At 49.1% G+C, this 26,421-nt stretch overlaps 1 protein-coding gene across 1 annotated transcript; it reads left to right on the top strand.

The window, feature by feature from the left end:
* Positions 1-20,135: 20,135 nt before the first annotated feature.
* Positions 20,136-20,992, top strand: LOC147961714 (transcription factor IBH1-like 1). Its single transcript, XM_087537251.1, has one exon. It carries the CDS (start codon positions 20,190-20,192, stop codon positions 20,718-20,720), a length of 531 nt encoding a protein of 176 aa, XP_087393377.1. The 5' UTR covers positions 20,136-20,189; the 3' UTR covers positions 20,721-20,992.
* The last annotated feature ends 5,429 nt before the right edge of the window (positions 20,993-26,421 follow it).

Raw genomic sequence — 26,421 nt, 5'->3', positions numbered from 1 at the left:
TATTTAGATCATGCGTGCATGTGCAGTTTAAATGCAAGGTCTGCTTTTGCATTAGTCAGGAAATCTGCAGAACCTGAAACAACTTGCACTGCTCACTCATTTAAAGGAGAAGGCCACAAGTGCTCGTACATAGGCTCCAAATGAAGGTCACTGTCTTGTCACTACGGAAACAAATGGTAAAATTCTAAAATCCAAAATTAATAAGTATGTAAATAACTGAGACCTGGCATATATATGCTGCGTATTACTGCAGTACACCCGAAACAGCTATATGGAAAACAGCTAGGAAATTAAGTCTAATAAAATTCACGGGCAAGGATGTAACTAGTGACAGGAAATTGTACCAAAGCCTACTATAAAAATATTACACACATATAAGGTCTTCTTTGTTTCATAGGATAGGAATCATAGTTTTAAACAGCGCGCTAAGCATCTTAGAGGCGGACCTCTTCAAATGCTATAGCGCGCTATTTAAAATGTTTGTTTATTTGTTTGGACCAAAGTCTCTTAGCGCAAGACCTTTTGCAAACGCTATAGCGTGCTATTTAAAACAGTGATATGAATAGAAAAAAAAACAAAGAATAATAGATGTCATGCATCTCAATTCTTATAGGAAAAATGTCATTTGATTCACCGCTTTTGGAGTAGTGTCTACAAGATAATCGTTTCCTAACGCCTCCCAAATCTAATTAACATATTTGTGGTAGTGTGCACATAAGGCCCAATATATATTTCATATTTCCTAAAAACATGACTTTAACAAAATAAAATGAGAGGAATTGTCTTGAGTACTATCTGCCATGACTAGCATACTCGGAGATAAATTATGTGGGCACAACGGATGAATATCCTATCGTTATCTGATTCTGGCTATATGATCACTATGAACCACGGTTGATGGAAACTATATATAGGCACCAACACTTGATGGGGAGCTCGAAAAAGAATAAATGTCATAACAGCTCATCAACAAGGTGGATGGCGACGAGTAACTGATTTTTTGTACTTTTTCTTTAGGTTTGCTTGAGTTTGTACCAAACTTTTAAATCGCGGACGAAAATTGCGCGATCGCTGGCTGGAAGCCTTCCCGCGACGCGATGCCTTAAAAAACGCGATCTGTGGCTAATCACGCGATCGCTGCGCGAAACGGCGCAAAACTCATTTGCGCTCGCTGCAATTTCGCTGGGACGGGCTGAAACAGAGGCCCAACAAGAGCCAGGCCCACATTTGCCCCGATGGAGAGGACAGAGGAGCAGCTCATCCAGAAAACCTAACTCATCGCTATCCCCATTCCCTTCTCAGCTGCTGCGGCGGCTGCGCGGTTCTTCCCAGCTGCGCTCGGTGGGCCGGCGGCTGCTTCGCCGCAAGTCGGATGCACTGATGTGCGAGGCAGCAAAGCGGAGACCAGAGCACCTGGCAGGAGCCGCAACCTATACTGCTGTCGTCACGCCAACGCTGCGACCGGCGACGAAGGCCTCTGCAGGACGACGTCGATGTGTCCACACTCCATAATGATAGCTCAGTCTCACACGGTTCCAACTTGCAGTATATCTCCAGGAGGTACAGGATTGCTCTGATCCTCTCTAATCTCTATTGTTTGGTGATTCAATACAAGCAACAGAGCATGTCAGCCTATTGGTATTGCACGACTTGTAGGTTGTAGCTTAGATTTTCAACACTGCTTCCAAGAAAATCCTCTGTTTTCTGCTGAAAATCCTAAATTTCTTCAGACAAACATGCATATGTACTGTTCCCGCTAAATGGCATAGCGGCCGTAGCGTTTTGAAGAGCCAGCCACTAAACCCTTTTGGCCGCGATCTTAAACTTTGGTTTGTACCAGCACTTTTTCGACCAAGTGAGCTTATTGTACTTGGTCAATACTAGCACTAGTACAGTTAAGGTAATTACATACACTTCAAAAAAAAACTATCGCACACACAGATGTGAATCATTGTCTTGCATGGTTTGCTAGAGGTGTGTTACTGTCACACATGCTACGGATAAACATGCGCGGTAGGGTGCTAATTTTGTAAAAGCAATCATATGCGATGCACGGACTTCTTTTTAAACTCTTACCATAGAAGAATTGCTTTACGGTATTTCAATTATATTAAAAAAAGTATATACAAAGGAAGTCCAGAATACATCATAAATCACCCAATACCAGCTCTATCAAAATTAATCATGGACTACAGATTGTTACTAATTCAGGACTGAAGCTTGTTGGCCTTGACTTGTTTAGCTCTCAGCATTGAATAATAGAGTCCTTCTTTCAAATAGGAATTCCAGCTGATAGGATGAGCAGGCACTTGCTTAAAGATCTTATCATTTCTGACCATCCATATACTCCAGCATCCCATGACGATGATGTCTAATGCCAAATCTATAGGAAGGACTAAGAGCAACTCCAATGGAGCGATCCATTTCGTCCGCCCGTGTCTGTTTGGGTCGGCGCAGACAAAAGTGGCGGCCCAACGCGCCGACCCAAACGGACGCGCGTCCATTTTTCGTCCGCGGGCGACCCATTTCAGGCTCAATTTTGAGCCGGATTTGCGTCGGTGCGGACACGAGACGGACGCGCGCGCGCCTACTCCTCTTCCCGGGCCCGCCTGTCGGTGGCAGCCACCATCATTTCCCCTCATTTTCTCCAAAAACGCTCCCGCCCGCGTGCACCCCGCCCCCCAACCAGCCATGGAGGACGCCATCGACCTCGACCTCGACGCCGCCGCCGGCCTCGCCTCCCTCGCCTCGTCCGGCGCCGTCGCCCCCTCCGGGAAAGGCAAGCCTCGTGCCCCGCGCAAGACCGCCGCGGCGACCAAGCCGAAGAAGGCGCTGACGCCCGAACAACGGGCAAGCGAGTCGGCCAAGATGAAGGGTCGGAGGCACGCCGCGGACGCGAGGGATGAGGCCGCTGCGCAGGCCGCCGCCGTCGCTGCCGCGCAGCAGGAGTTCACCAACGCCCGCGTCGCCGCAGCAACGAGGGAGGCGCTCTACATGCTTGGGGTAAACCCTAGCCAGCACAACCTCGTCCAAGCCGCCGTTGCCGCGGCCAGCACCGGCTCGTCGGCGTTTCCTCGGATGGTGATGCCCGACTCACCCTGCGCATCGGCTTGCAACCCGGTCCCCGGCTTCCACGTCTACCCACAGGCCTCCCGCCTCTCCGGGGAGTGCTCACCCGACGTGAGCGTGGTTGCGCCTTGCACGCCCGCGCCCGTGCCCATCGACCTCAACGCCACCCGGTGGTCGGTGGCTCATCGTCCGGAGGCATGAGGAAACACCTCATCTTCGAGGAAATGTCGTCCGCCGTCGACGAGGACTTCATGCAACACCTCATCTTCGAGGGTGGTGCGCCGGGCGCTGGCTACGATCCAGAGGAGGCGCAAAGCAAGGACGGCCGCGGGGCGTTCACGCCAGCCGCTGGCTATGATCCCGATCAGGCGGCCTTCATGCGTGATCAGGTCGGCATCGACCTGGACGGCTTCCCCCTCGACCACGAATTCCCGAAGGACTATGGGCTAGAGGAAGATGACGAGTGCGACATTGAAGTGGAGCCTTTGTTCGAGGACGAGCTCGCCAACCAAACCGCTGGTCCTAAGCCGAAGCGCAAGAGCAAGCGCACGAAGGCGTACACAGCTGTCGAGGACAAACTTCTTTGTGAGTGTTGGCGAGACATTGGACAAGACCCAAAGACGGGCGCCGAGCAAAAGCATTCGACCTTTTGGACTCGTGCGCACCGCGAGTTTCATGAGCGCAAGAAGTTTCCACCTTACCAATTTGTGAGCACGCGCGGGTGGGTCTCCATTTCCAAGCGGTGGAGGGTGATCCAACAAGAGTGCAATAAGTTTTGCGCCACCCTTAAGAGCGTCAAGGTCCGCCCCGTGAGCGGCATCGGCGTGCAAGACATGGTATGCTAGCAAGCCGCCCTCTTTTGTGCCATCAAGATCACTTGCTCATATGCTTGCATGGAAACATTTTGTAGGCATTTCAAGCTTTGGAGGCATTCAAGGTTCAACACAATGGCAAGTGCTTCAACCTCTCCCATTGCTATCGGGTCATCAAGGACGAAGAGAAGTTCAAGGCACAATATGCCGCGCTCAAGGCACGTGGGGGGAAGGGCGCCGTGGAGGATGTTGGGGAGGGCGAGCCGGCACGGCCGCGGGGGAAGACCAACTCCAAGGAGGACAAGCGAGATGCGGCCACCAACGCCTTGATCGCGAGCGTGGACGGCATGATGAATAAGAAGGACTCAAGAGAGGACGAGCGCCGGCGTTTCAAGGCGGAGCAAATGGATGCTTTCATGGAGATCCAAAGGAGGAGGCTTGATCTCGACGCTGAGAAGCAAGCCAAGATGTTCGAGCTCGAGGCGGAGAAGCAAGCCAAGATGCTAGAGATCGAGGCCGCCAACGCCAAGACAAAGGCGAAAGAAGTGGCTCTTGCAAGCATGATGACCGGTGTGGAGATCATGAAGGTGGATCGCAACGCCTTATTGTTGGGGAACGTAGTAATTTCAAAAAAAATCCTACGCACACGCAAGATCATGGTGATGCATAGCAACGAGAGGGGAGAGTGTTGTCTACGTACCCTCGTAGACCGAAGCGGAAGCGTTGATGCAACATAGAGGAAGTAGTCGTACGTCTTCCTGATCCGACCGATCCAAGTACCGTTACTCCGGCACCTCCGAGTTCTTAGCACACGTACAGCTCGATGACGCTCCCCGGGCTCCGATCCAGCAAAGCTTCGGGGATGAGTTCCGTCAGCACGACGGCGTGGTGACGATGATGATGTTCTACCGACGCAGGGCTTCGCCTAAGCACTGCAACGATATGATCGAGGTGGAATATGGTGGAAGGGGGCACCGCACACGGCTAAGGAACGATCACGAGGATCAACTTGTGTGTTCTAGGGTGCCCCCTTGCCCCCGTATATAAAGGAGGGAGGGGGAGGTGCGGCCGGCCCCAAGGGGTGCGCCTGGAGGAGTCCTACTCCCACCGGGAGTAGGACTCCCCCTCTCTTGCCTTGTTGGAGAAGGAAAGGGGGAGGGAGAAGAGGAAAGGGGGGCGCCACCCCCCCCTTCCTTGTCTTATTCGGACTAGGGTGGAGGGGGCACATGGCCTTCCCTGACCGGCCCCTCTCTTCTCCCTTATGGCCCATGTAGGCCCATTAACCCCCGGGGGGGGGGGGGGGTTCCGGTAACCCCCCGGTACTCCGGTAAAATCCCGATTTCACCCGGAATGAATCCGATGTCCAAATGTAGGCTTCCAATATATCAATCTTTATGTCTCGATCATTTAGAGACTCCTCCTCATGTCCGTGATCACAACCGGGACTCCGAACTAACTTCGGTACATCAAAATGCATAAACTCATAATAACTGTCATCGTAACGTTAAGAGTGCGGACCCTACGGTTCGAGAACAATGTAGACATGACCGAGACACGTCTCTGGTCAATAACCAATAGCGGGACCTGGATGCCCATATTGGCTCCTACATATTCTACGAAGATCTTTATCGGTCAGACCGCATAACAACATACGTTGTTCCCTTTGTCATCGGTATGTTACTTGCCCGAGATTCGATCATCAGTATCCAATACCTAGTTCAATCTCGTTGCCGCCAAGTCTCTTTACTCGTTCCGTAATACATCATCTCGCAACTAACTCATTGGTTGCAATGCTTGCAAGGCTTATGTGATGTGCATTACCGAGAGGGCCCAGAGATACCTCTCCGACGATCGGAGTGACAAATCCTAATCTCGAAATACGTCAACCCAACATGTACCTTTGGAGACACCTGTAGAGCACCTTTATAATCACCCAGTTACGTTGTGACGTTTGGTAGCACACAAAGTGTTCCTCCGGCACACGGGAGTTACATAATCTCATAGTCATAGGAACATGTATAAGTCATGAAGAAAGCAATAGCAACATACTAAACGATCGGGTGCTAAGCTAATGGAATGGGTCATGTCAATCAGATCATTCAACTAATGATGTGATCCCGTTAATCAAATAACAACTCTTTTGTCTATGGTTAGGAAACATAACCATCTTTGATTAACGAGCTAGTCAAGTAGAGGCATATTAGTGACACTCTGGTTGTCTATGTATTCACACATGTATTATGTTTCCGGTTAATACAATTCTAGCATGAATAATAAACATTTATCATGATATAAGGAAATAAATAATAACTTTATTATTGCCTCTAGGGCATATTTCCTTCAGTCTCCCACTTGCACTAGAGTCAATAATCTAGATTACACAGTAATGATTCTAACACCCATGGAGCCTTGGTGCTGATCATGTTTTGCTCGTGGAAGAGGCTTAGTCAATGGGTCTGCAACATTCAGATCCGTATGTATCTTGCAAATCTCTATGTCTCCCACCTGGACTAGATCCCGGATGGAATTGAACCATCTCTTGATGTGCTTGGTTCTCTTGTGAAATCTGGATTCCTTTGCCAAGGCAATTGCACCAGTATTGTCACAAAAGATTTTCATTGGACCCGATGCACTAGGTATGACACCTAGATCGGATATGAACTCCTTCATGCAGACCCCTTCGTTTGCTGCTTCCGAAGCAGCTATGTATTCCGCTTCACATGTAGATCCCGCCACAACGCTTTGTTTAGAACTGCACCAACTGACAGCTCCACCGTTTAATGTAAACACGTATCCAGTTTGCGATTTAGAATCGTCCGGATCAGTGTCAAAGCTTGCATCAACGTAACCGTTTACGATGAGCTCTTTGTCACCTCCATATACGAGAGACATATCCTTAGTCCTTTTCAGGTACTTCAGGATGTTCTTGACCGCTGTCCAGTGATCCACTGCTGGATTACTTTGGTACCTCCCTGCTAGACTTATAGCAAGGCACACATCAGGTCTGGTACACAGCATTGCATACATGATAGATCCCATGGCTGAAGCATACGGAACATCTTTCATTTTCTCTCTATCTTCTACAGTGGTCGGGCATTGAGTCTTGATCTATCTCTATAGATCTTTATTCCTAATATGTAAGCAGCTTCACCGAGGTCTTTCATTGAAAAACTCTTATTCAAGTATCCCTTTATGCTATCCAGAAATTCTATATCATTTCCAATCAATAATATGTCATCTACATATAATATCAGAAATGCTACAGAGCTCCCACTCACTTTCTTGTAAATACAGGCTTCTCCAAAAGTCTGTATAAAACCAAATGCTTTGATCACACTATCAAAGCGTTTATTCCAACTCCGAGAGGCTTGCACCAGTCCATAAATGGATCGCTGGAGCTTGCAAACTTTGTTAGCTCCCTTTGTATCGACAAAACCTTCCGGTTGCATCATATACAACTCTTCTTCCAGAAATCCATTCAGGAATGCAGTTTTGACATCCATCTGCCAAATTTCATAATCATAAAATGCGGCAATTGCTAACATGATTCGAACAGACTTAAGCATCGCTACGGGTGAGAAGGTCTCATCGTAGTCAATCCCTTGAACTTGTCAAAAACCTTTTGCGACAAGTCGAGCTTTGTAGACAGTAACATTACCGTCAGCGTCAATCTTCTTCTTGAAGATCCATTTATCCTCAATTGCTTGCCAACCATCAGGCAAGTCAACCAAAGTCCAGACTTTGTTCTCATACATGGATCCCATCTCATATTTCATGGCTTCAAGCCATTTTGCGGAATCTGGGCTCACCATCGCTTCTTCATAGTTCGTAGGTTCATCATGATCTAGTAGCATGACTTCCAGAATATGATTACCGTACCACTCTGGCGCAGATCTTACTCTGGTTGATCTACGAGGTTCAGTAGTATTTTGTTCTGAAGTTTCATGATCATTATCATTAGCTTCCTCACTAATTGGTGTAGGTGTCGCAGAAACAGGTTTCTGTGATGTACTACTTTCCAATAAGGGAGCAGGTACAGTTACCTCGTCAAGTTCTACTTTCCTCCCACTCACTTCTTTCGAGAGAAACTCCTTCTCTAGAAAGGATCCATTCTTAGCAACGAATGTCTTGCTTCGGATCTGTGATAGAAGGTGTACCCAACAGTTTCCTTTGGGTATCCTATGAAGACACATTTCTCCGATTTGGGTTCGAGCTTATCAGGTTGAAGCTTTTTCACATAAGCATCGCAGCCCCAAACTTTAAGAAACGACAACTTTGGTTTCTTACCAAACCATAGTTCATAAGGCGTCGTCTCAACAGATTTCGATGGTGCCCTATTTAACGTGAATGCGGCCGTCTCTAAAGCATAACCCCAAAACGATAGCGGTAAATCAGTAAGAGACATCATAGATCGCACCATATCTAGTAAAGTACGATTACGACGTTCGGACACACCATTACGCTGTGGTGTTCCGGGTGGCGTGAGTTGCGAAACTATTCCGCATTGTTTCAAATGTACACCAAACTTGTAACTCAAATATTCTCCTCCACGATCAAATCGTAGAAACTTTATTTTCTTGTTATGATGATTTTCAACTTCACTCTGAAATTCTTTGAACTTTTCAAATGTTTCAGACTTATGTTTCATTAAGTAGATATACCCATATCTGCTTAAATCATCTGTGAAGGTGAGAAAATAACGATATCCGCCACGAGCCTCAATATTCATCGGACCACATACATCTGTATATATGATTTCTAACAAATCTGTTGCTCTCTCCATAGAACCGGAGAACGGTGTTTTAGTCATCTTGCCTATGAGGCACGGTTCACAAGTACCAAGTGATTCATAATCAAGTGGTTCCAACAGTCCATCAGTATGGAGTTTCTTCATGCGCTTTATACCGATATGACCTAAACGGCAGTGCCACAAATAAGTTGCACTATCATTATCAACTCTGCATCTTTTGGCTTCAACATTATGAATATGTGTGTTACTACTATCGAGATTCATAAAAATAGACCACTCTTCAAAGGTGCATGACCATACAAGATATTACTCATATAAATAGAACAACCATTATTCTCTTATTTAAATGAATAACCGTCTCGCATCAAACAAGATCCAGATATAATGTTCATGCTCAACGCTGGCACCAAATAACAATTATTTAGGTCTAATACTAATCCCGAAGGTAGATGTAGAGGTAGCGTGCCGACCGCGATCACATCGACTTTGGAACCATTTCCCATGCGCATCGTCACCTCGTCCTTTGCCAGTGTTCGCTTAATCCGTAGTCCCTGTTTCGAGTTGCAAATATTAGCAACAGAACCAGTATCAAATACCCAGGTGCTACTGCGAGCTCTAGTAAGGTACACATCAATAACATATATATCACATATACCTTTGTTCACCTTACCATCCTTCTTATCCGCCAAATACTTGGGGCAGTTCCGCTTCCAGTGACCAGTCTGCTTGCAGTAGAAGCACTCAGTTTCAGGCTTAGGTCCAGACTTGGGTTTCTTCTCTTGAGTAGCAACTTGCTTGCCGTTCCTTTTGAAGTTCCCCTTCTTCTTCCCTTTGCCCTTTTTCTTGAAACTAGTGGTCTTGTTGACCATCAACACTTGATGCTCCTTCTTGATTTCTACCTCCGCAGCTTTTAGCATTGCGAAGAGCTCGAGAATAGTCTTATTCATCCCTTGCATATTATAGTTCATCACAAAGCTCTTGTAGCTTGGTAGCAGTGATTGGAGAATTCTGTCAATGACGCAATCATCTGGAAGATTAACTCCCAATTGAATCAAGTGATTATTATACCCAGACATTTTGAGTATATGCTCACTGACAGAACTGTTCTCCTCCATCTTGCAGCTATAGAACTTATTGGAGACTTCATAGCTCTCAATCCGGGCATTTGCTTGAAATATTAACTTCAACTCCTGGAACATCTCATATGCTCCATGACGTTCAAAACGTCGTTGAAGTCCCGATTCTAAGCCGTAAAGCATGGCACACTGAACTATCGAGTAGTCATCAGCTTTGCTTTGCCAGACGTTCATAACATCTGGTGTTGCTCCAGCAGCAGGCCTGGCACCCAGCGGTGCTTCCAGGACGTAATTCTTCTGTGCAGCAATGAGGATAATCCTCAAGTTACGGACCCAGTCCGTGTAATTGCTACCATCATCTTTCAACTTTGCTTTCTCAAGGAACACATTAAAATTCAACGGAACAACAGCACGGGCCATCTATCTACAATCAAACATACATAAGCAAGATACTATTAGGTACTAAGTTCATGATAAATTTAAGTTTAATTAATCAAATTACTTGAAGAACTCCCACTTAGATAGACATCCCTCTAATCCTCTAAGTGATCACGTGATCCAAATCAACTAAACCATAACCGATCATCACGTGAAATGGAGTAGTTTTGAATGGTGAACATCGTTATGTTGATCATATCTACTATATGATTCACGCTCGACCTTTCGGTCTCTGTGTTCCGAGGCCATATCTGCATATGCTAGGCTCGTCAAGTTTAACCCGAGTATTCTGCGTGTGCAAAACTGGCTTGCACCCGTTGTAGATGGACGTAGAGCTTATCACACCCGATCATCACGTGGTGTCTGGGCACGATGAACTTTGGCAACGGTGCATACTCAGGGAGAACACTTCTTGATAATTAGTGAGAGATCATCTTATAATGCTACCGTCAATCAAAGCAAGATAAGATGCAAAAAAATAAACATCACATGCAATCAATATAAGTGATATGATATGGCCATCATCATCTTGTGCTTGTGATCTCCATCTCCGAAGCACTGTCATGATCACCATCGTCACCGGCGCGACACCTTGATCTCCATCGTAGCATCGTTGTCGTCTTGCCAATCTTATGCTTCTACGACTATCGCTACCGCTTAGTGATAAAGTAAAGCATTACAGGGCGATTGCATTGCATACAATAAAGCGACAACCATATGGCTCCTGCCAGTTGCCGATAACTCGGTTACAAAAAATGATCATCTCATACAATAAAACTTAGCATCATGTCTTGACCATATCATATCACAACATGCCCTGCAAAAACAAGTTAGACGTCCTCTACTTTGTTGTTTGCAAGTTTTACGTGGCTGCTACGGGCTTAAGCAAGAACCAATCTTACCTACGCATCAAAACCACAACGATAGTTTGTCAAGTTGGTGTTGTTTTAACCTTCGCAAGGACCGGGCATAGCCACACTCGGTTCAACTAAAGTTGGAGAAACTGTCACCCGCAAGCCACCTCTATGCAAAGCACGTCGGGAGAACCGGTCTCGCGTAAGCGTACGCGTAATGTTGGTCCGGGCCGCTTCGTCCAACAATACCGCCGAACCAAAGTGTGACATGCTGGTAAGCAGTATGACTTATATCGCCCACAACTCACTTGTGTTCTACTCGTGCATATAACATCAACACATAAAACCTAGGCTCTGATACCACTGTTGGGGAACGTAGTAATTTCAAAAAAATTCCTACGCACACGCAAGATCATGGTGATGCATAGCAACGAGAGGGGAGAGTGTTGTCTACGTACCCTCGTAGACCGAAGCGGAAGCGTTGATGCAACGTAGAGGAAGTAGTCGTACGTCTTCCCGATCCGACCGATCCAAGTACCGTTACTCCGGCACCTCCGAGTTCTTAGCACACGTACAGCTCGATGACGCTCCCCGGGCTCCGATCTAGCAAAGCTTCGGGGATGAGTTCCGTCAGCACGACGGCGTGGTGATGATGATGATGTTCTACCGACGCAGGGCTTCGCCTAAGCACTGCAACGATATGATCGAGGTGGAATATGGTGGAAGGGGGCACCACACACGGCTAAGGAACGATCACGAGGATCAACTTGTGTGTTCTAGGGTGCCCCCTTGCCCCCGTATATAAAGGAGGGAGGGGGAGGTGCGGCCGGCCCCAAGGGGTGCGCCTGGAGGAGTCCTACTCCCACCGGGAGTAGGACTCCCCCTCTCTTGCCTTGTTGGAGAAGGAAAGGGGGAGGGAGAAGAGGAAAGGGGGGCGCCCCCCCCCTCCTTGTCCTATTCGGACTAGGGGGGTGGGGGCGCGTGGCCTTCCCTGGCCGGCCCCTCTCTTCTCCCTTATGGCCCATGTAGGCCCATTAACCCCCGGGGGGGTTCCGGTAACCCCCCGGTACTCCGGTAAAATCCCGATTTCACCCGGAATGAATCCGATGTGCAAATGTAGGCTTCCAATATATCAATCTTTATGTCTCGATTATTTCGAGACTCCTCGTCATGTCCGTGATCACATCCGGGACTCCGAACTAACTTCGGTACATCAAAATGCATAAACTCATAATAACTATCATCGTAACGTTAAGCGTGCGGACCCTACGGTTCGAGAACAATGTAGACATGACCGAGACACGTCTCTGGTCAATAACCAATAGCGGGACCTGGATGCCCATATTGGCTCCTACATATTCTACGAAGATCTTTATCGGTCAGACCGAATAACAACATACATTGTTCCCTTTGTCATCGGTATGTTACTTGCCCGAGATTCGATCGTCGGTATCCAATACCTAGTTCAATCTCGTTGCCGGCAAGTCTCTTACTCGTTCCGTAATACATCATCTCACAACTAACTCATTGGTTGCAATGCTTGCAAGGCTTATGTGATGTGCATTACCGAGAGGGCCCAGAGATACCTCTCCGACGATCGGAGTGACAAATCCTATTCTGGAAATACGTCAACCCAACATGTACCTTTGGAGACACCTGTAGAGCACCTTTATAATCACCCAGTTACGTTGTGACGTTTGGTAGCACACAAAGTGTTCCTCCGGCACACGGTAGTTACATAATCTCATAGTCATAGGAACATGTATAAGTCATGAAGAAAGCAATAGCAACATACTAAACGATCGGGTGCTAAGCTAATGGAATGGGTCATGTCAATCAGATCATTCAACTAATGATGTGATCCCGTTAATCAAATAACAACTCTTTTGTCTATAGTTAGGAAACATAACCATCTTTGATTAACGAGCTAGTCAAGTAGAGGCATACTAGTGACACTCTGTTTGTCTATGTATTCACACATGTATTATGTTTCCGGTTAATACAATTCTAGCATGAATAATAAACATTTATCATGATATAAGGAAATAAATAATAACTTTATTATTGCCTCTAGGGCATATTTCCTTCACTTATCGCCAAGGAAGAGGCCGTGGTTCGAGAAGATGCAGGCCGACATGCTCAAGTTCGACGACGAGTGATCTATGGCGTCGAGGGGCCATCTTTTTGTGTGCCGGCAGGTGGGCCGGCATGACTACGGGAGCCTCGATGGCATGGTCGAACTCAAGTCCCACCATTTTTTGTGTGCTAACATGTGTGCCAGCATGAACTGTGGTGTTTTCTGAAGCCGGCATTGTATGCCGGCGCTGGCATGAGACATGGCCGCTAACACCGTGAGGAGGTGCTGCCGCCGTAAGAGGTACTTGGGGAGATCAGGCCGCGCCGGTGGTGGCGACACTCCGGGGAGGCTGGTGAGCAGCAGGACCATGGCACTGAGGGAGGTGATACCGGGAGGCCGAAACTCCACCGTCGACGAGGCCACTCTGTTACGCGAGGCCATGGACTACGCCATGCACCTGCGCGCTCAGGTCGACGTGCTCCGCTGGCTCTCGGAAACCGTGCAAACATCTAGCTCCAGTGACTCTAACCGTGCACTGCCAAAGGAGGCATGATTAAGGTACCAGGTGGTGGCTTGTCAATGCTTCTGCGAACAGAAGGACAAGCTACGCACAACATATTGCCCCTTGTGAAAAGCGGTGAAAAATAACAGGATTTTATCTTGCTCTTGCGGAAGTTCCTATCAGTATAGAGTGCTTGCGAGCAGCAGACTACACTCTTTGTTGATCAGCAGAGAGAAAAAGCTGCCCGGAATTATGTATGTACTGTAGCAAAACTTTGTGGTGTCCGTTGCAAATGAAGATATTAGAGTGTGTGAAAAGTTACTTATTTAGATCATGCGTGCATGTGCAGTTTAAATGCAAGGTCTGCTTTTGCATTAGTCAGGAAATCTGCAGAACCTGAAACAACTTGCACTGCTCACTCATTTAAAGGAGAAGGCCACAAGTGCTCGTACATAGGCTCCAAATGAAGGTCACTGTCTTGTCACTACGGAAACAAATGGTAAAATTCTAAAATCCAAAATTAATAAGTATGTAAATAATTGAGACCTGGCATATATATGCTGCGTATTACTGCAGTACACCCGAAACAGCTATATGGAAAACAGCTAGGAAATTAAGTCTAATAAAATTCACGGGCAAGGATGTAGCTAGTGACAGGAAATTGTACCAAAGCCTACTATAAAAATATTGCACACATATAAGGTCTTCTTTGTTTCATAGGATAGGAATCATAGTTTTAAACAGCGCGCTAAGCATCTTAGAGGCGGACCTCTTCAAATGCTATAGCGTGCTATAGCGCGCTATTTAAAATGTTTGTTTATTTGTTTGGACCAAAGTCTCTTAGCGCAAGACCTTTTGTAAACGCTATAGCGGCTATTTAAAACAGTGATAGGAATAGAAAAAAAACAAAGAATAATAGATGTCATGCATCTCAATTCTTATAGGAAAAATGTCATTTGATTCACCGCTTTTGGAGTAGTGTCTACAAGATAATCGTTTCCTAATGCCTCCCAAATCTAATTAACATATTTGTGGTAGTGTGCACATATGGCCCAATATATATTTCATATTTCCTAAAAACATGACTTTAACAAAATAAAATGAGAGGAGTTGTCTTGAGTACTATCTGCCATGACTAGCATACTCGGAGATAAATTATGTGGGCACAACGGATGAATATCCTATCGTTATCTGATTCTGGCTATATGATCACTATGAACCACGGTTGATGGAAACTATATATAGGCACCAACACTTGATGGGGAGCTCGAAAAAGAATAAATGTCATAACAGCTCATCAACAAGGTGGATGGCGACGAGTAATTGGTTTTTTGTACTTTTTCTTTAGGTTTGCTTGAGTTTGTACCAAACTTTTAAATCGCGGACGAAAATTGCGCGATCGCTGGCTGGAAGCCTTCCCGCGACGCGATGCCTTAAAAAACGCGATATGTGGCTAATCACGCGATCACTGCGCGAAACGGCGCAAAACTCATTTGCGCTCGCTGCAATTTCGCTGGGACGGGCTGAAACAGAGGACCAACAAGAGCCAGGCCTACATTTGCCCCGATGGAGAGGACAGAGGAGCAGCTCATCCAGAAAACCTAACTCATCGCTATCCCCATTCCCTTCTCAGCTGCTGCGGCGGCTGCGCGGTTCTTCCCAGCTGCGCTCGGTGGGCCGGCGGCTGCTTCGCCGCAAGTCGGATGCACTGATGTGCGAGGCAGCAAAGCGGAGACCAGAGCACCTGGCAGGAGCCACAACCTATACTGCTGTCGTCACGCCAACGCTGCGACCGGCGACGAAGGCCTCTGCAGGACGACGTCGATGTGTCCACACTCCATAATGATAGCTCAGTCTCACACGGTTCCAACTCGTAGTATATCTCCAGGAGGTACAGGATTGCTCTGATCCTCTCTAATCTCTATCGTTTGTTGATTCAATACAAGCAACAGAGCATGTCAGCCTATTGGTATTGCACGACTTGTAGGTTGTAGCTTAGATTTTCAACACTGCTTCCAAGAAAATCCTCTGTTTTCTGCTGAAAATCCTAAATTTCTTCAGACAAACATGCATATGTACTGTTCCCGCTAAATGGCATAGCGGCCGTAGCGTTTTGAAGAGCCAGCCGCTAAACCCTTTTGGCCGCGATCCTAAACTTTGGTTTGTACCAGCACTTTTTCGACCAAGTGAGCTTATTGTACTTGGTCAATACTAGCACTAGTACAGTTAAGGTAATTACATACACTTCAAAAAAAACTATCGCACACACAGATGTGAATCATTGTCTTGCATGGTTTGCTAGAGGTGTGTTACTGTCACACATGCTACGGATAAACATGCGCGGTAGGGTGCTAATTTTGTAAAAGCAATCATATGCGATGCACGGACTTCTTTTTAAACTCTTACCGTAGAAGAATTGCTTTACGGTATTTCAATTATATTAAAAAAAGTATATACAAAGGAAGTCCAGAATACATCATAAATCACCCAATACCAGCTCTATCAAAATTAATCATGGACTACAGATTGTTACTAATTCAGGACTGAAGCTTGTTGGCCTTGACTTGTTTAGCTCTCAGCATTGAATAATAGAGTCCTTCTTTCAAATAGGAAGTCCAGCTGATAGGATGAGCTGATAGGATGAGCAGGCACTTGCTTAAAGATCTTATCATTTCTGACCATCCATGTACTCCAGCATCCCATGACGATGATGTCTAATGCCAAATCTATAGGAAGGACTAAGAGCAACTCCAATGGAGCGATCCATTTCGTACGCCCGTGTCCGTTTGGGTCGGCGCGGACAAAAGTGGCGGCCCAACGCGCCGACCCAAACGGACGCGCGTCCATTTTTCGTCCGCGGGCGACCCATTTCAGGCTCAATTTTGAGCCGGATTTGCATCGGTGCGGACACGAGACGGACGCGCGCGCCTACTCCTCTCCCCGGGACCGCCTGTCGGTGGCAGCCACCATCATTTCCCCTCATTTTCTCCAAAAACGCTCCCGCCTGCGTGCGCCCCCGCCCCCCGACCAGCCATGGAGGACGCCATCGACCTCGACCTCGACGCCGCCACCGGCCTCGCCTCCCTCGCCTCGTCCGGCGCCGTCGCCCCCTCCGGGAAAGGCAAGCCTCGTGCCCCGCGCAAGACCGCCGCGGCGACCAAGCCGAAGAAGGCGCTGACGCCCGAACAACGGGCAAGCGAGTCGGCCAAGAGGAAGGTCCGGAGGCACGCCGAGGACGCGAGGGATGAGGCCGCTGCGCAGGCCGCCGCCGTCGCTGCCGCGCAGCAGGAGTTCACCAACGCCCGCGTCGCCGCAGCAATGAGGGAGGCGCTCTACATGCTTGGGGTAAACCCTAGCCAGCACAACCTCGTCCAAGCCGCCGTTGCCGCGGCCAGCACCGGCTTGTCGGCGTTTCCTCGGATGGTGATGCCCGACTCACCCTGCGCATCGGCTTGCAACCCGGTCCCCGGCTTCCACGTCTACCCGCAGGCCTCCCGCCTCTCCGGGGAGTGCTCACCCGACGTGAGCGTGGTTGGGCCTTCCACGCCCGCGCCCACGCCCATCGACCTCAACGCCACCCCGGTGGTCGGTGGCTCGTCGTCCGGAGGCATGAGGAAACGCGTGCGACAGACGCCGGCCGGCGGTCTCCCGGACGCCCGTAACCTGTTCGAGGAAATCTCGTCCGCCGTCGACGAGGACTTCATGCAACACCTCATCTTCGAGGGTGGTGCGCCGGGCGCTCGCTACGATCCAGAGGAGATGCAAAGCCAGGACGGCCGCGGGGCGTTCACGCCGGCCGCTGGCTATGATCCCGATCAGGCGGCCTTCATGCGTGATCAGGTCGGCATCGACCTGGACGGCTTCCCCCTCGACCACGAATTCCCGAAGGACTATGGGCTAGAGGAAGATGACGAGTGCGACATTGAAGTGGAGCCTTTGTTCGAGGACGAGCTCGCCAACCAAACCGCCGGTCCTAAGGCGAAGCGCAAGAGCAAGCGCACGAAGGCGTACACAGCTGTCGAGGACAAACTTCTTTGTGAGTGTTGGCGAGACATTGGACAAGACCCAAAGACGGGCGCCGAGCAAAAGCATTCGACCTTTTGGACTCGTGCGCACCACGAGTTTCATGAGCGCAAGAAGTTTCCACCTTACCAATTTGTGAGCACGCGCGGGTGGGTCTCCATTTCCAAGCGGTGGAGGGTGATCCAACAAGAGTGCAATAAGTTTTGCGCCACCCTTAAGAGCGTCAAGGTCCGCCCCGTGAGCGGCATCGGCGTGCAAGACATGGTATGCTAGCAAGCCGCCCTCTTTTGTGCCATCAAGATCACTTGCTCATATGCTTGCATGGAAACATTTTGTAGGCATTTCAAGCTTTGGAGGCATTCAAGGTTCAACACAATGGCAAGTGCTTCAACCTCTCCCATTGCTATCGGGTCATCAAGGACGAAGAGAAGTTCAAGGCACAATATGCCGCGCTCAAGGCACGTGGGGGAAAGGGCGCCGTGGAGGATGGTGGGGAGGGCGAGCCGGCACGGCCGCGGGGGAAGACCAACTCCAAGGAGGACAAGCGAGATGCGGCCACCAACGCCTTGATCGCGAGCGTGGACGGCATGATGAATAAGAAGGACTCAAGAGAGGAGGAGTGCCGGCGTTTCAAGGCGGAGCAAATGGATGCTTTCATGGAGATCCAAAGGAGGAGGCTTGATCTTGACGCCGAGAAGCAAGCCAAGATGTTCGAGCTCGAGGCGGAGAAGCAAGCCAAGATGCTAGAGATCGAGGCCGCCAACGCCAAGACAAAGGCGAAAGAAGTGGCTCTTGCAAGCATGATGACCGGGTTGGAGATCATGAAGGTGGATCTCAACGCCTTATCGCCAAGGAAGAGGCCGTGGTTCGAGAAGATGCAGGCCGACATGCTCAAGTTCGACGACGAGTGATCTATGGCGTCGAGGGGCCATCTTTTTGTGTGCCGGCAGGTGTGCCGGCATGACTACGGGAGCCTCGATGGCGTGGTCGAACTCAAGTCCCACCATTTTTTGTGTGCTGACATGTGTGCCAGCATGAACTGTGGTGTTTTCTGAAGCCGGCATTGTATGCCGGCGCTGGCATGAGACATGGCCGCTGGCATGATCGGCCGCGGGCCTCTTTTATTTAAAAGTTGAATGCGGACATGAAATGGGTCGGCGTGTTGGACGCATTGCCGATCCTAATGCAAAACTGGGAGGACGGCAGGCGGGCGGCTGACCCAAACAGACAAAAAACGGATAAATGCGACGTCCGTTTGGGTCGCCCTATTGGAGTTGCTCTAGGCTGGCCAGGCAAATTTCATCATAACTTGAGAGTCCTCTTTTCTTATTGGGGGCGATGGTATTCCAACAGTGCATGGCAAAACTGCAGTCCCAGAATAAATGCATGGATATCTCTTCCGTGTGCTCATTGCACAGCACAGACCTATCACAAACAGGAAGCAAGAAACAAAATAATTTATGCAGCGGCCAATGTCCCAGACATTTCGTTGTCAAGAATATGTGTGTGCGTCTTGTCTTTACCTTTCCCAGAGCTCCCGTGTCTCCAACTTTGAAGACCCATTTTTTCTGGTGCTGGGGACCATGGCACGGGAGCCAGCTCACTGATTATGTTTGTTATTATTATTATTTTCATCATCAAGCGCTTGAGACTTTGGAAGATCTTGTGGGCATCTCGTATCATACTTGCCCATCTTGTATCCATGCACGCAACGACAACACACAATGATACTACACGTAGTAAACACACATGGAATGTGAGACGTTGAGATGTCAGTGTACCTGCAATGGTGGGCATGTGTTGTGATGTACTCTAACGTGCGTATATTGCAAAACTCTCTTTCAACTTTTCAATCCATTTTTGTTTGACCATGACACCCGCGAAGCCAGCTGATCACCAGTAATTACATTACCATCATGCGCTTGGGGGACCTTAAGCTTGTGGGCATCTCGCACCGTACTTGTCGGTTGTACGTCCACGCGTAGCATAAGACAAAACATCATCATCAACATCATTATCATGGAAGAATATGAGCATGTCTAGCTGCGACATCAGGGCGATCGTAATTAAATGTAATGAGCATGTTAAAATTTGCCATACTTTTAAGCTTCAAGTCGCCGACATGCAGATCTTTTTTTTTTTGAATAAAAGAGGTTTTCCTCCGATTTCATTAACGAAACCAAAAACAGGCAGAGTCTAGTAGTCTCAGACAACGCACCCCAGGAACACAACACAAGTTCTAGATCCCTGACCCCCCCCCCCTCGATCACCAGGGCAAGGAGTCAACCCTTACAACCATCGCCAAAACCTAACCGAGCTATTAAACCGACCAGTTTGAAAAACACAATTCGACACAAAGAAGAAGGAAGCCGGATCTAGCACTGCAGAAAATGTTATTATCGACAACAACGGCAAAAATCGTTCATGCATGTGTGAGAAATTATGAATCAGCTACCGGTGATAGACTAGTCCTATTTAGGCAGGAGGAGCGCCCCTGTTTCTGGTACTAATTACTACAGCAAGTACATCTTGTGTCTGCCCAAGCAAAGAGAAGACATCTTACAAAAAGTCAAAAGAGAAGAGAAGCCATGCAAGGCCCTAGCACCAGCATCAAGTCCTTCAAGCAGGAGTTCCTCAAGAACCTCCTCCCAAGCCTCCAGCTCCAAGCACGCACGAGCACAACCTTCCGCGGCGCCACGAGCCTCCACGAGAGGAAGCACGCCGTCAAGTCCTCCGTGGACGTCGCCATGGCGGCTGCGCATGGAGGCGGAGCGAGGTGGCCCAAGGCCATCTTGGCACCGGCGTCCAGCGCGTGCAAGGTGCAGAGGTGTAGGAGGACCGTGAGGAGGTGCTGCCGCCGTAAGAGGTACTTGGGGAGATCAGGCCGCGCCGGTGGTGGCGACACTCCGGGGAGGCTGGTGAGCAGCAGGACCATGGCACTGAGGGAGGTGATACCGGGAGGCCGGAACTCCACCGTCGACGAGGCCACTCTGTTACGCGAGGCCATGGACTACGCCATGCACCTGCGCGCTCAGGTCGACGTGCTCCGCTGGCTCTCGGAAACCGTGCAAACATCTAGCTCCAGTGACTCTAACCGTGCACTGCCAAAGGAGGCATGATTAAGGTACCAGGTGGTGGCTTGTCAATGCTTCTGCGAACAGAAGGACAAGCTACGCACAACATATTGCCCCTTGTGAAAAGCGGTGAAAAATAACAGGATTTTATCTTGCTCTTGCGGAAGTTCCTATCAGTGTAGAGTGCTTGCGAGCAGCAGACTACACTCTTTGTTGATCAGCAGAGAGAAAAAGCTGCCCGGAATTATGTATGTACTGTAGCAAAACTTTGTGGTGTCCGTTGCAAATGAAGATATTAGAGTGTGTGAAAAGTTACTTATTTAGATCATGCGTGCATGTGCAGTTTAAATGCAAGGTCTGCTTTTGCATTAGTCAGGAAATCTGCAGAACCTGAAACAACTTGCACTGCTCACTCACTTAAAGGAGAAGGCCACAAGTGCTCGTACATAGGCTCCAAATGAAGGTCACTGTCTTGTCACTATGGAAACAAATGGTAAAATTCTAAAATCCAAAATTAATAAGTATGTAAATAACTGAGACCTGGCATATATATGCTGCGTATTACTGCAGTACACCCGAAACAGCTATATGGAAAACAGCTAGGAAATTAAGTCTAATAAAATTCACGGGCAAGGATGTAGCTAGTGACAGGAAATTGTACCAAAGCCTACTATAAAAATATTGCACACATATAAGGTCTTCTTTGTTTCATAGGATAGGAATCATAGTTTTAAACAGCGCGCTAAGCATCTTAGAGGCGGACCTCTTCAAATGCTATAGCGTGCTATAGCGCGCTATTTAAAATGTTTGTTTATTTGTTTGGACCAAAGTCTCTTAGCGCAAGACCTTTTGTAAACGCTATAGCGGGCTATTTAAAACAGTGATAGGAATAGAAAAAAAACAAAGAATAATAGATGTCATGCATCTCAATTCTTATAGGAAAAATGTCATTTGATTCACCGCTTTTGGAGTAGTGTCTACAAGATAATCGTTTCCTAACGCCTCCCAAATCTAATTAACATATTTGTGGTAGTGTGCACATATGGCCCAATATATATTTCATATTTCCTAAAAACATGACTTTAACAAAATAAAATGAGAGGAATTGTCTTGAGTACTATCTGCCATGACTAGCATACTCGGAGATAAATTATGTGGGCACAACGGATGAATATCCTATCGTTATCTGATTCTGGCTATATGATCACTATGAACCACGGTTGATGGAAACTATATATAGGCACCAACACTTGATGGGGAGCTCGAAAAAGAATAAATGTCATAACAGCTCATCAACAAGGTGGATGGCGACGAGTAATTGGTTTTTTGTACTTTTTCTTTAGGTTTGCTTGAGTTTGTACCAAACTTTTAAATCGCGGACGAAAATTGCGCGATCGCTGGCTGGAAGCCTTCCCGCGACGCGATGCCTTAAAAAACGCGATCTGTGGCTAATCACGCGATCGCTGCGCGAAACGGCGCAAAACTCATTTGCGCTCGCTGCAATTTCGCTGGGACGGGCTGAAACAGAGGCCCAACAAGAGCCAGGCCCACATTTGCCCCGATGGAGAGGACAGAGGAGCAGCTCATCCAGAAAACCTAACTCATCGCTATCCCCATTCCCTTCTCAGCTGCTGCGGCGGCTGCGCGGTTCTTCCCAGCTGCGCTCGGTGGGCCGGCGGCTGCTTCGCCGGAAGTCGGATGCACTGATGTGCGAGGCAGCAAAGCGGAGACCAGAGCACCTGGCAGGAGCCGCAACCTATACTGCTGTCGTCACGCCAACGCTGCGACCGGCGACGAAGGCCTCTGCAGGACGACGTCGATGTGTCCACACTCCATAATGATAGCTCAGTCTCACACGGTTCCAACTCGTAGTATATCTCCAGGAGGTACAGGATTGCTCTGATCCTCTCTAATCTCTATCGTTTGTTGATTCAATACAAGCAACAGAGCATGTCAGCCTATTGGTATTGCACGACTTGTAGGTTGTAGCTTAGATTTTCAACACTGCTTCCAAGAAAATCCTCTGTTTTCTGCTGAAAATCCTAAATTTCTTCAGACAAACATGCATATGTACTGTTCCCGCTAAATGGCATAGCGGCCGTAGCGTTTTGAAGAGCCAGCCGCTAAACCCTTTTGGCCGCGATCTTAAACTTTGGTTTGTACCAGCACTTTTTCGACCAAGTGAGCTTATTGTACTTGGTCAATACTAGCACTAGTACAGTTAAGGTAATTACATACACTTCAAAAAAAACTATCGCACACACAGATGTGAATCATTGTCTTGCATGGTTTGCTAGAGGTGTGTTACTGTCACACATGCTACGGATAAACATGCGCGGTAGGGTGCTAATTTTGTAAAAGCAATCATATGCGATGCACGGACTTCTTTTTAAACTCTTACCGTAGAAGAATTGCTTTACGGTATTTCAATTATATTAAAAAAAGTATATACAAAGGAAGTCCAGAATACATCATAAATCACCCAATACCAGCTCTATCAAAATTAATCATGGACTACAGATTGTTACTAATTCAGGACTGAAGCTTGTTGGCCTTGACTTGTTTAGCTCTCAGCATTGAATAATAGAGTCCTTCTTTCAAATAGGAAGTCCAGCTGATAGGATGAGCAGGCACTTGCTTAAAGATCTTATCATTTCTGACCATCCATGTACTCCAGCATCCCATGACGATGATGTCTAATGCCAAATCTATAGGAAGGACTAAGAGCAACTCCAATGGAGCGATCCATTTCGTACGCCCGTGTCCGTTTGGGTCGGCGCGGACAAAAGTGGCGGCCCAACGCGCCGACCCAAACGGACGCGCGTCCATTTTTCGTCCGCGGGCGACCCATTTCAGGCTCAATTTTGAGCCGGATTTGCGTCGGTGCGGACACGAGACGGACGCGCGCGCCTACTCCTCTCCCCGGGACCGCCTGTCGGTGGCAGCCACCATCATTTCCCCTCATTTTCTCCAAAAACGCTCCTGCCTGCGTGCGCCCCCGCCCCCCGACCAGCCATGGAGGACGCCATCGACCTCGACCTCGACGCCGCCACCGGCCTCGCCTCCCTCGCCTCGTCCGGCGCCGTCGCCCCCTCCGGGAAAGGCAAGCCTCGTGCCCCGCGCAAGACCGCCGCGGCGACCAAGCCGAAGAAGGCGCTGACGCCCGAACAACGGGCAAGCGAGTCGGCCAAGAGGAAGGTCCGGAGGCACGCCGAGGACGCGAGGGATGAGGCCGCTGCGCAGGCCGCCGCCGTCGCTGCCGCGCAGCAGGAGTTCACCAACGCCCGCGTCGCCGCAGCAATGAGGGAGGCGCTCTACATGCTTGGGGTAAACCCTAGCCAGCACAACCTCGTCCAAGCCGCCGTTGCCGCGGCCAGCACCGGCTCGTCGGCGTTTCCTCGGATGGTGATGCCCGACTCACCCTGCGCATCGGCTTGCAACCCGGTCCCCGGCTTCCACGTCTACCCGCAGGCCTCCCGCCTCTCCGGGGAGTGCTCACCCGACGTGAGCGTGGTTGGGCCTTCCACGCCCGCGCCCACGCCCATCGACCTCAACGCCACCCCGGTGGTCGGTGGCTCGTCGTCCGGAGGCATGAGGAAACGCGTGCGACAGACGCCGGCCGGCGGTCTCCCGGACGCCCGTAACCTGTTCGAGGAAATCTCGTCCGCCGTCGACGAGGACTTCATGCAACACCTCATCTTCGAGGGTGGTGCGCCGGGCGCTCGCTACGATCCAGAGGAGACGCAAAGCCAGGACGGCCGCGGGGCGTTCACGCCGGCCGCTGGCTATGATCCCGATCAGGCGGCCTTCATGCGTGATCAGGTCGGCATCGACCTGGACGGCTTCCCCCTCGACCACGAATTCCCGAAGGACTATGGGCTAGAGGAAGATGACGAGTGCGACATTGAAGTGGAGCCTTTGTTCGAGGACGAGCTCGCCAACCAAACCGCCGGTCCTAAGGCGAAGCGCAAGAGCAAGCGCACGAAGGCGTACACAGCTGTCGAGGACAAACTTCTTTGTGAGTGTTGGCGAGACATTGGACAAGACCCAAAGACGGGCGCCGAGCAAAAGCATTCGACCTTTTGGACTCGTGCGCACCGCGAGTTTCATGAGCGCAAGAAGTTTCCACCTTACCAATTTGTGAGCACGCGCGGGTGGGTCTCCATTTCCAAGCGGTGGAGGGTGATCCAACAAGAGTGCAACAAGTTTTGCGCCACCCTTAAGAGCGTCAAGGTCCGCCCCGTGAGCGGCATCGGCGTGCAAGACATGGTATGCTAGCAAGCCGCCCTCTTTTGTGCCATCAAGATCACTTGCTCATATGCTTGCATGGAAACATTTTGTAGGCATTTCAAGCTTTGGAGGCATTCAAGGTTCAACACAATGGCAAGTGCTTCAACCTCTCCCATTTCTATCGGGTCATCAAGGACGAAGAGAAGTTCAAGGCACAATATGCCGCGCTCAAGGCACGTGGGGGAAAGGGCGCCGTGGAGGATGTTGGGGAGGGCGAGCCGGCACGGCCGCGGGGGAAGACCAACTCCAAGGAGGACAAGCGAGATGCGGCCACCAACGCCTTGATCGCGAGCGTGGACGGCATGATGAATAAGAAGGACTCAAGAGAGGAGGAGCGCCGGCGTTTCAAGGCGGAGCAAATGGATGCTTTCATGGAGATCCAAAGGAGGAGGCTTGATCTTGACGCCGAGAAGCAAGCCAAGATGTTCGAGCTCGAGGCGGAGAAGCAAGCCAAGATGCTAGAGATCGAGGCCGCCAACGCCAAGACAAAGGCGAAAGAAGTGGCTCTTGCAAGCATGATGACCGGGTTGGAGATCATGAAGGTGGATCTCAACGCCTTATCGCCAAGGAAGAGGCCGTGGTTCGAGAAGATGCAGGCCGACATGCTCAAGTTCGACGACGAGTGATCTATGGCGTCGAGGGGCCATCTTTTTGTGTGCCGGCAGGTGTGCCGGCATGACTACGGGAGCCTCGATGGCGTGGTCGAACTCAAGTCCCACCATTTTTTGTGTGCTGACATGTGTGCCAGCATGAACTGTGGTGTTTTCTGAAGCCGGCATTGTATGCCGGCGCTGGCATGAGACATGGCCGCTGGCATGAACGGCCGCGGGCCTCTTTTATTTAAAAGTTGAATGCGGACATGAAATGGGTCGGCGTGTTGGACGCATTGCCGATCCTAATGCAAAACTGGGAGGACGGCAGGCGGGCGGCTGACCCAAACAGACAAAAAACGGATAAATGCGACGTCCGTTTGGGTCGCCCTATTGGAGTTGCTCTAGGCTGGCCAGGCAAATTTCATCATAACTTGAGAGTCCTCTTTTCTTATTGGGGGCGATGGTATTCCAACAGTGCATGGCAAAACTGCAGTCCCAGAATAAATGCATGGATATCTCTTCCGTGTGCTCATTGCACAGCACAGACCTATCACAAACAGGAAGCAAGAAACAAAATAATTTATGCAGCGGCCAATGTCCCAGACATTTCGTTGTCAAGAATATGTGTGTGCGTCTTGTCTTTACCTTTCCCAGAGCTCCCGTGTCTCCAACTTTGAAGACCCATTTTTTCTGGTGCTGGGGACCATGGCACGGGAGCCAGCTCACTGATTATGTTTGTTATTATTATTATTTTCATCATCAAGCGCTTGAGACTTTGGAAGATCTTGTGGGCATCTCGTATCATACTTGCCCATCTTGTATCCATGCACGCAACGACAACACACAATGATACTACACGTAGT

The sequence above is a fragment of the Triticum urartu genome, chromosome 7A (assembly GCF_056163025.1).
Source record: "Triticum urartu cultivar PI428250 chromosome 7A, HENAU_Tu73, whole genome shotgun sequence".
Taxonomy (NCBI): Eukaryota; Viridiplantae; Streptophyta; class Magnoliopsida; order Poales; family Poaceae; genus Triticum; species Triticum urartu.
The sequence above is the reverse complement of the archived record's forward strand: the minus strand, read 5'-3'. Positions and strand labels throughout refer to the sequence as shown.